The sequence below is a fragment of the Artemia sp. Qi Xiang Cuo genome, chromosome 18, assembly GCF_049724085.1.
Source record: "Artemia sp. Qi Xiang Cuo chromosome 18, ASM4972408v1, whole genome shotgun sequence".
Lineage (NCBI taxonomy): Eukaryota > Metazoa > Arthropoda > Branchiopoda > Anostraca > Artemiidae > Artemia > Artemia sp. Qi Xiang Cuo.
Genome location: NC_142811.1, coordinates 41,112,766 through 41,123,739, shown reverse-complemented (window position 1 = coordinate 41,123,739; position 10,974 = coordinate 41,112,766). Strand labels below are relative to the sequence as shown.

The window sequence follows — 10,974 nt, the reverse complement described above, 5'->3', positions numbered from 1 at the left end:
TACAAAATAGTCTCCACATTCTCCACCAATTTGTACAATCATAAAAATTAAAGCTATGCAACGAATTTTTACGGTGAGAGCATACAATTACCCAAAATTCGTTAGATAAAAATAAATAACATTTTTTAGATATCATTAATCGAGTAATTAATTTTATTTTAGCCATATTGGGTATGGGAAAAAAAAAAAACAAAAAACAAATATAAACCAAAATAGTGCAAAGATTATATCTGTTGATGATGAATCCACCATTTTATTGGTTTTATTTTATTGATTGTTTATATTCATTTAGACACCCATTTGAATCAATAATACAAACTGACTCTTAAAAGAGCCGTTATGTTGAACTTTCTCCCCTACATTTCACTGTACACCGGCAATCCTTCGTAACCAAAGTTTTATTTTCCAAGTGAACTTAAACCTTTTTTTACAAAACTGAATACAGGCATTCAAGGTATCAAGTTCCCCTGGAATAATAGCTTTGGCCTATGGCGCATTATGGTGCTCGCAAAAGCACACGTTAAATAGAGTTGCTTCAATGAAACCACTGAAGCGACTTCGGGGTTTCAGTGGTTTCATTGAAGAAACTCTATTTAACTTCTTTGGTGCTCAATCCCAGAAGCAACAATTGTATATTGCTTTTTTTTATTTCTTGGTCTAAGATTTTATTTGGTTTTAGGTTAGTTTGGATTTTTCTTTGTTTTTAGCGTTGAAGACACCTTGTTTTATACCGGCAAAATATCTGCGTCATTTTAGTTTGTCTTTTTCTTCTATTGGCCGTAGTCCCGTTTGTTTTCTTCTTCTTGAGAATTCTTTTTTCTTTGTTTTTGTCATGGCTGACCAGTTCAGCTTTAGATGTTTCGCTGACATTAATTTTAAGAATCAGCTAATTCGTAATCTATTCGTAATGAAGGTCTGGCTAGTATGCATAACTGAATTATTTGACAACAAAAGCTCGATTTAATGGCTCTGGCAATAAAATCAACTCCATCTTCAATCTTTAGCCACACAGAAAAGAAATAAGAGACAAAGAAATGAAATAAAAGCTGAATTGCTTCTGGAGCTTACAGGGCGCAAAAGGCCCATACGATTAATTTTAATCTTGAATAGTCATTTGAGAATGTATACCAGCGAAAATTTTAAAGTTAAACAAGTTGTAAATAGCCAATCAGATAATTTTTCAGAATATCTAATTAGCTAAAATCCTCAAGATTAAGGTAAAACAAAAACGTGTTTTAGCTGGTTTCATTAGCTATAATGGAGTTTTCGATATATTAGATGAGCGCAGTCATTCAAAGGTTCTTCCAAAGTTTCAACATTGAGATGACATTTCGTGTCAAAAGCACCTTTAAAAATTTGTTCTAAATATGAGAAGATAAGACACAAGAAAGAAAAACTTTCAGTTTATCGAGAACAAAATGAGATATCTGAAAGTGGAATGGATTCTTCGATATAGTGTGCCAGGGATTAGACATTAAATCTGAAGAAAGAGTCACATAACGTATTTTGAATTGCGCAAGACAACCTGTCTTTTTTCTTCTGAGTAGTCTTATAAGCAATTGGCAAGGAAGATACTTTTCTAACTATTCTCTTACATCATAACCATAACAAAGGAGTAAAACAAAACTGGGTCAAATAAAATATCCCACAATATCACGAATTTTAACAAAGGATATTCAACTTAACTCTAATTATACAATATTTAAATCCAACTTTTGCATATAAAAACGTTATTTCTTGTACTCGAAACGCAATTTCATCAGTAGTTTAGCTCAACTATTAAAATCACAACAAATTTGTCTTCCATAAATTGTTATTTGTTCTTTGTTGGAGTTTGCTCTATATACAAAAAAAGAAGAAAAAAGTCAAATATCTGTTGAATATTTCCGAAGAGCTGCTGTTTTTTTTTCTATTACTTTTCTTTCAGTAACAATTTTCCAATGTTTTTATAGAAAAAAATAATAGCTTTCTATTTGAATAAATATCATTTCTTTAACAATATATTTAGAATATATATATATATATATATATATATATATATATATATATATATATATATATATATATATATATATATATATATATATATATATATATATATATATATATATATATATATATATTAATTAATTTATATATAGATTGATTAATATATATAAAATAATCAATTTATAGTATATAATATATCAATCAATATTAATCAATATATATATTAATCAACCCTAATATATTAATCAATCTATCTAATATATTAGATTAATATATCTAATACATTAATGATAAAAAAAAGTCACCAGCAGAGTCAATCTCTGCCGCAAAAACAATCAAATCAAGAAGACAAAAAGAATCGATTAACAGCTTTAATGACTAAAACAGTGGCAGAATACAATAGAGCAAGCCCTACATCTTTGGCTATGGCAGCTGCATTAGGAAACCCTCCAAGGGTATCTTCTGGCAATGGACATTCCGACTGAACAGATGGGGATATTCGAATATAGCTTCTGTTAAAGGTTCCTTCCCAAACTGGATCTAAAAAAATGCAATGATATTAGGGTAATTTACTAGCTAACTGTGCCTTAAAATATGGTTTTGACTTGAAACAAAGTCAGTTTGACAAACATTCTCTCGCACCAAAGACCTTGAAAATTCACAACTTTGGCAATATCGGAATCTACGTAGTTTATAATTGATCTAGCATAGATTTCATTAATAGACGATTTAGCGGGATCAACAAGAACGGCTGAAAACAGTGTTTCTCTAAGAAACACTGAAAAAAATATAAGCAGTTGACTCCCTCGAACGTTAACTAAATAATAACAACAGCAAGTAGAAAAAATAAATTGCATGCTGGTAGTAGCCAATAAGATGGCAGTAAGAGCATAAAACGTAGCATGCCAGGAAAACTAACTATAACTTGCATAAAATACGATAAAACTTAATCTGCTTTTATCCCATCTTTTATAGGCAGGGCTTCTACCCTTAGTGGTTTATCACTACTTCTTACGATTATTTTATTGATAGTAATATTTAGTGTTTTTTTTTATTAAGTGAATCCTGAGAATAGTGCAAACATTCAAACAAAAAAAATAAGAAAACGGTTACTTGATGTTAGATCCCAGAGAGCACCAGTCCGGGTAACAACCACTAGGTTTTAGTAAGAATCTCAACCTAAACAAATCACCGTTCAGATCACCAAAGTCACCTTATATTTGAAATTTAAAAGCTTCCAATATCAGTTGCGCAAGGATTTATGGGTTAACTAGTTCATTGGATATGTGTAACTACCAAGACTAGTGGCACATTATCAAGTGATTGATGGGATCATGAAATCTGCAGTATAAGCAGGAAAAAAGGTTGATTCTAAAAATTTGGGTTCCGTATGAGATCTGTACCATCAGGGTCAGGACTGCAGCTGAAGTATTACAGTCTGTTTATTTGATGATGAATCAGACAAATGTTCAAGTGGGCAACGATAAGATACATCTTTGTCCTGATTTAAAAAAATGAGAAAATTTGAAGACAAATTATATACAATATGGTTTATTGATGTGGAAGAAATTTACAAATATTGATTTAGAAACAAAACTACTGTTTTTTTTTGTTATGCAATTTTAGATTTTGCCATCTCAATAGCTCATGTTCTATTGCAGGTGCCTACCGATCACTTCAGAATTCTAGATAAACTCAAATAACTTGTTTTAGCTGAAATTCTTTCACAAAAATTAGAAAAAGAAACAGCTGTAGCACTTTGGGTCATTAGTGCACACATGCTATACCATGATTAGGGATATCAACAGAAAGCTCCTGGAGAGTGGTGTCTGTCGGCTCAACGAAACGCACTTTTATGCCATTTGTTTCAAAACTTAAATGGTCTCCAAGCCTCCATGTGCGGAAATGTAGCATGAAGAAAACTGGGGAAAGAAATGGCTGTGACTCTATGGGATATTGGTGTGCACTTATTGTACCTTGATAAGGGATATTTATGGAATGTTCCTAGGAAAATGGTGTTTAACGGCTCAATAAAATCCACCTTTATGCCATTCGATTGGTCTCCAATCCCCCCCTGTGTTAAAATATGGCGAGACAAAAATTGGGGACAGAAATAGCTCTATTGCTATGGGATACTGGTACACACTTGTCCTATTTTGATAAGGTATATCTATGCTGTTCCTTTGCCACTAATTGAATCTGACAGATCGCATTTTTCACTAAGAAATAGTTTAGTTACAGTATGGAATAAGTTTGCTAAAAATTGTAATCTATCTCTTCCCCTATCAACACTAAAAAATAAAATTACGGAATGCTTAATGAAGATGTAATTTGTTAATATGTATGTGTATGTATACATATATGTATGTGTATATTGGTATAAGAGTGTATGTGCTTGTACATACATCTGTAGGCCTCCTTTTGTATGGCGTGTTTGGGGAGGAGTTGATCCCTTTTCCCTTGTTGATGAGGTGAATAAAGTTAGTAAAATTTTTTGGATTTTTTATTTTTTTGGTGGGTTGAGGAGTCTGGAAAGGTGAGTAACCTATTGTTTTGTATTTTATTTTTAAGGGTAGTTTGAAATAAAAATTTAAGATTTTGGTTTAAATTTATATAAGTGGAATATTATTCGAGGTACGATTAATTTAAATTTATGTTTTAAGTGTTCTTGGTTCCCGACTCTATCGAGTTTTCTCTTTGTCGGGAATTTTGTACGTTGCGTAAATATAGTATTAATAATAAAACCTTGAACCTTGAATGGGAATGATCTTTGACGACTCAATTAAGTATACTTTTATGTCATTTGTTTCAAGAGACTTTTATCCATCCTAGCCCCCTTCTGATTAAATATGGAATGACCAAAAATCCAAAAAAACATCTCTCGCACCTTGAGACATTACTGCACATATACTCTACTTTGATAAGGGAGATCAACAGAACGTTCCAAGGGCTCAATAAAAACCACTTAATACGGTTTGTTTTTAGACTGGACTGTTCTCCAAACCCGTGTTCAATTTGACATGACGAAAACTAAACACACTTATAACTTACCTGGATTAACAAACTGCGGCTCTCCTTTGATCTCTGTAATTGTTAAGCTGCAATTCCCTTCTACTCGAAGTAAAACATTTTCTTCATTTGCAACGGCATTGATGGCACATCCATGATAGTCAAGACCTGAAATGAAATTTCAAAGGTAAGAAAGAAAATATTAATAATAACAGAGCAATTTCTTAATAATATTCTTTCATTACATAACATTCCATGTTTTGTAAGGATTAATTATCTGATAGATACACATGTCTATGGGTATTGTCCCAGCTCTCACAGTTGATCCATATCGGTCCTAAAGGTAGCCATTTTCATATTCAAGATACCCTATTCTACTAGTCAATCACTAGTCAATCAGAATACGGGCGAGAATAAAGCCCTGTCTTCATTTTAACTTTCATTAGGTGAATTTAGCCATTTGATATCAAAATAGGTGACCAATCAGAATGCATTCAAAGAGGGTGGTTCTGCCCTCCTCCATATCAAGTGCGTATTGATTGGTTGTTCTGGTGGCACTTGAACAACTTCAAAAAAAAAAGACAAACGAAGATGCAGCTTAAGAATAAGTTGCAAGCCGTTTCCTATGTTAGGCATAATGACAGCAATTCCACAACCATAGTGATGAGTCTTTGGTTTCTTACTTTTTAAGAGATTTCTTTTTAAACGGCCATCTGGTCATCTTGACCTAGTATATCATTTAAACCATCATTGAAAAACTTTCGGCAGCCCAACATATTTTGAGAGCGTTGTCATTTCAAGGTTCAAGGTTTTATTATTAATACTAGACCCCGGCGCGCGCCGATAAGGGAAGACCGGCGGCGGCGGGGCAAAAACCAGGACGCCGTGCCGTGCCACCGGTAAGATGTCGGCGGCGCACCGCCGGCGCGATCAATGTTGACCGCAAACATTAATGTTTTCATTAGTCTTTCTCAAATCACAGCTTCAATTTACAACAGATTCGAGGCTATTCATGAGTTCAAAAATTCACAAGTCGCTGGCTGGAAACTGGTCTTCTTAGTTATTCATCAAGAGAAGTAGAAATATGGTAGAAACGAAATGGCTGTGGCATTTCAGAGCCCTTGCATAATACGAGTAGTTATGTAGGTATGTATTATGAAGTATCTATTAGCTATGTATTCTTAACATAAATAATTATCAAAATTAGTAGTTTTTTTCATCGAGCATTACTGCATATAAAGCTTCAAATACCGTATCACAAAATTCGTCAGTTATCTGGGTAAAAACTTTGAATATAACTTTGAACTAAGAAGCTTAATTTTTTCATAATGCCCTTTGCCTGTATTTGTTTTCTCACATTTAAAACAGTTGAAATGGGAGAAGTTTATATTGATTGTTTTTTTTTTTGCTCTTTTGGATTCCCAAAAAGCCTCTTTGTATTAAAAACTGGTTTTTAATAACAATTAAAAAAATGAATCTTAAAGTTTTTTTTTTGGCTTCTTTATAGAATATATGTAATGTAGGCTAAGGCTGAACTGCTGCTTTTTTTTATCGCTTTTGGCTGCTCTTTTGGATATTATTCCTTTTTTCTTTTGGGGATTCATTCCAAATTATACACTGATAAACAACTAATATCGGTCAAAGTATAAACTGTATCTAATAGGAGTAAATTTATCAAATTGAAAAATACATGATGAGCAGAGCACTTCACATGAGAATACTTCAGCCACAGTGACACAAAAAAACACTTAATTGTTTAATCCCTGTGAAGAAAAGTTACGTATCAGATATTTTCGTCTGTAGAAAATGAAGAGCTCTTTTGTTTTAAGCTCAACTAAATTAAATGACACCCAGACTGAAATTGCTTCTGGGCGATGTTGAAATGTTCATCCTAGTTCGTCACTTTTAATTCAAACAAAATGTTAGGACACTTAGTATCAGTTATTGAGTTTAAGCTTTGATTTCCAAATGCTCACAAGAATTACCAAATTTAAGAAAGTCGCAACAATAAGTCACCTTTGGTCAAAATACTTAGACTCCTCTTTGATCCCCACCCAGGATCAAAGCTTCTGCTATGGTCATTTCCGTGGAAAGCTTCAAAGAGTTTCTCTCTAAAATAGCTTTCAAGTATAGTGAGGGTTATCTAGACTTTTTTTCTTTTTTTCACAGTTTTGAAAAAAGTGTTATAATATTCAAAATGTTAAATTTGCGCATATTTTTGGTAATCATTTGTGGGGTGATCGTATTTTCTAAACCCCGGTAGATACGTAAGAACGTTGCAATATCTAGTACCCTGAGGCCATAAGACTGTCAAAGACTCCTCATTGAACCTCCCAAATTGAAAGCTTTTATTATGACCTGGCCTTTTAATGTAAATTGGGCACTGGACCAAGGGCGCCATTGTCACTCGAGCGCAACGTTAGGTGGGGATGTCGATATCGCTTTCGTCACACCAATTCGTTTTAGTGTGAATCTGCCTGGTATTAATGAATGAATGTTTTTGGGTCAATATTTAAATTACCCGTGTTTCTATTTATCGAAAGGTTAGCAAACCTATGTTTTTTAATTTCTATGGCTTCTCTCGCCCATTGGGTGTAACCGACATCATTTCAAATAGCTAAGGCCTCATAAAATTTTACAAAAGGATCAGGTTGAAACCAAATAAGCTCTGCTAAAGCTGAAACAAAGGTTTCTGGAGGCTTGCTTAATTGTAGGGTTTTTTCTATTGAATTTCGATGCTCATTGAATATTTCAACAAATGGTTGGTGAGTCCTACCAATATAGAACTTCCCACAAGAACAAGGAATTTTATACACCCCACTTACTAAATTTCCCCGGGTTAAATCATTCTCAGAATTAAAGAAACTAACCATTGGTCTCAACGATTTGAAACATGTATCAATACCAAATTTACGTAAAACCTGTGAAAGTTTTTCACCCAAACCAGGTACATATGGTAATAAAATGAAACTTTTTGACACATCTAAATCTGAAGACTGAGAAACCCCAATAACCCTACTATTATGTTTAACCCGTCTATTTTCGATTATTTTGTCAGTGAATTTAATTGGATAACTATTACAAAACAAAATATCCCTCAAATATAACAATTCCGTTTTTGTCATGGCTGGCCAGTTCGGCTTAAGATATTTCATTAACTTATTGGGACCCCTGCTTTAAAAAAAAATCGAGGTATTATCATTTAAATATGATAGCTCAATACCCCCCTCCCCCCTCTGGATACCACCTTGATAGGATGCCGTCTCTGCTTTAAATTAAAAAAAAATGGACTTTTTGGTTTCCATGCTTTCAATGAATAAAATTTCAAGATTTTTTTAATTTAATATTATACCTCCCTACCCCCCCCCCCCTCTGGATACCACCTTGATAGGATACTGTCTCAGCTTTCATTAGAAAAATAATTTACTGAATAATTAACAAGGTCACTATATGGTTCAAACAAACACGCAAAATAACGTTAAACAGCATAGTGTTGCTTGAAAAAAAAATTGAGGGTATGAATAAAGGGGTACAAAGACAACAACAAAAATGTCGAAATTATTAAGATATACCTCAAATTATTGGAAAACTGAGTGATAGATTCGCCATGGCATTCCATAAGATCCAAAGAACCGAATTAAAAGGGAGCACAAACAAAAGCCAAATAAGGCCAGTAGCCTATGAGAAATCGCAAAATACCCAAGACAATGAACAAGTCCTAATGGGGGGCCCTGGGTCTATCAAAATATTTCAATGATTTCCCAGTGAATTTTGTATCATTTTTCTGTCTCCACTTTAAATTAAAAAAATAATTATCTTTTTGGCATCCCTGCTTTCAATAAAAAAAATGAGGTATTATCATTTAAAAATGATAGCCCCCTATCCCCCTCCCCTATAAGCAATAATTTAAAATTTATTTATGAATCATATTTTTGGGGTAACTTCCGGTTCAATCTTTAATTCCCCAACCTTGTACATAGCTTAGTCTATAGCTAAATTATGTCTCATTCGAAGGCTGTTTTTTTTTTTTGGGGGGGGGGGGGTAAAAATGTTCCAGAAACAAGATTTTATTTTCTATCAGGTGTTCAACAATTGAGTATTAAACATTAAGAAAATATTATCTAAAAACACCAAAAAAAAAAAAAAATCTGCAAACTTACAATTCAGCTGTAGAAACAATCTGTCGGCTGTCAATTTCAAAATCCAACAAAAGGCTAAAGCTGTATAGTAGTGAATGAGTTCTATAATCCTATTCAACTTGAACAATAAAATTTTTGACTACGAATGATGAAAGAAATAGCGATTGGGAAACTGCATTCGAAATGATTTAAACTCATTTCATAGAGACGATACTTTTGTTTTGTTAACATATGAAGAACTGTGTATATTGCAATATTTGTAATTGCATATTGCATCTGTCTAGTTTTTATGCAAAGTAACAAAAGAGACGAAGATTAATGAACAAGAGAGTAGTGAAGAATCATGGTATAAAAAGTAATATTTGGCAGGGAAAGTCACTGGTGATAAATCGCTAGGGGTGGTACCGTGATTGCGTGATTATCGGGGATTCGGGGAACCAATTTTTTTTCGGGGTGACGCATAGATTTTCGGAGAAATACTCGAAAATTCGGGGATAGCTTGATTTCTAGTCAGGAAAATCGAAATACTAAACCACACGAGAAGGAAAAGCTCCGACTTTGCGGTTGACGCAATAAAGAATTGCCGTAAAAATAATTTAAAGTCAACCGAACGCCGCCGCCTCTGCCGGTGGCAGCGTGCCTGCGGCGCGCCGGCGGCGTTACGACACTTCGGCGGCGTTCGACCGGGCCTCTCGTCGGCGGCGTTCGGTGGATCCGCCGACGCGGCGCCGGGGTCTAATTAATACCATATTAACACATCACATTAAATTCCCGACAGAGAGAAAACTCGACAGAGTCGGGAACGAAAAACACTTGACACATAACACATGAATTTAAATTATTCGTACCTCTACTAAAATAATAAACCAACATCTTTAATTATTTATTTCAAACTACCCTTAAAAATAGTAAAAAAATAAAATAAAAAAAAATAAAATATAAATAAAATTCAACTCAGTGAAAATCTTGACTGCTCCAAAGTTTAAGATTAATTTGGGAGTTGAGAGTTAAATATTAATGAAACAATCTATTGACTGCCATAAAACAATGAAAGCTACTCAATCGTCAGCTTACGTATTTAATAAAACAGTTAGCCTACTACCACAGCAACCAACAAAAATTGAAATTGGATGATAGATGACTGAATCCAAAGGTTCTGAAGAGAGTTGCGCATACAAAGTCAAATACGTTAAATCAGTTTTAATATGAAGGGCTTATTTATATGTTTTAAATCTAACCATGGTATTTCTTTAACAATTGTAATTCATTCTTCTCTTTGCAGGGCTATCCAGGTTTGTCAAAGAAAGAGTCCCCTAAGGGTCCAAAAAGGCAATGTTTTGAAAAAAGGGATACTTTTTGCCCTTTTTTCATCAAGTCAGACCATTGTTAATTTTGATTTTTAATCTTCTATTAGAAAAACTGTGCTTCAGCTTTCCTGGTTTGTTTTTTATTCTTAATTAGAGATTTTTTTTTCTTGTTTTAATGGCGTGTCAATTTTCTTTGCTTTCCATACAATGAGAACTTTATAAATAAATTCAAAGTTGAGGAAAGACGAAAGTGGATCACTAGAAAATGAACGTATGATAGCTGCTAGGCTGCTAGAACTAAATGTTTTAAATTCAAGTGTAAGTCAAGCCAGGCGGCCAGTTTTCTGGAGGAATGCCAAAAGCGTTCTTCTGATGCTCCTTTTGAAACTTTGGCCCAAAAAGATTTGGTTTTGGCCCTGTTACTATTATCACTCCCAATAACTTCGTGATTAACTCCGATATATTCAGAGCAACACATGGCTTAATAGATGGCTAATAGATGACTAATGATGATGACTTAATAGATTGAG

The 10,974-nt window shown here is 33.7% G+C and overlaps 1 protein-coding gene across 1 annotated transcript in view; it reads right to left on the bottom strand.

Moving 5' to 3' along the window:
* Nucleotides 1-2,314: 2,314 nt before the first annotated feature.
* The window catches only part of LOC148941501 (protein-glucosylgalactosylhydroxylysine glucosidase), a 110,798-nt gene continuing 102,138 nt past the window's right edge, over nucleotides 2,315-10,974 (bottom strand). The window contains exons 14-15 of the mRNA XM_089103816.1: nucleotides 5,041-5,166; nucleotides 2,315-2,529 (exon numbers count right to left, since the gene is read on the bottom strand). Of these exons, the coding sequence (XP_088959942.1) occupies nucleotides 2,330-2,529; nucleotides 5,041-5,166 (326 nt within the window). The 3' untranslated portion in view covers nucleotides 2,315-2,329. The remainder of the gene's footprint in view (nucleotides 2,530-5,040; nucleotides 5,167-10,974) is intronic.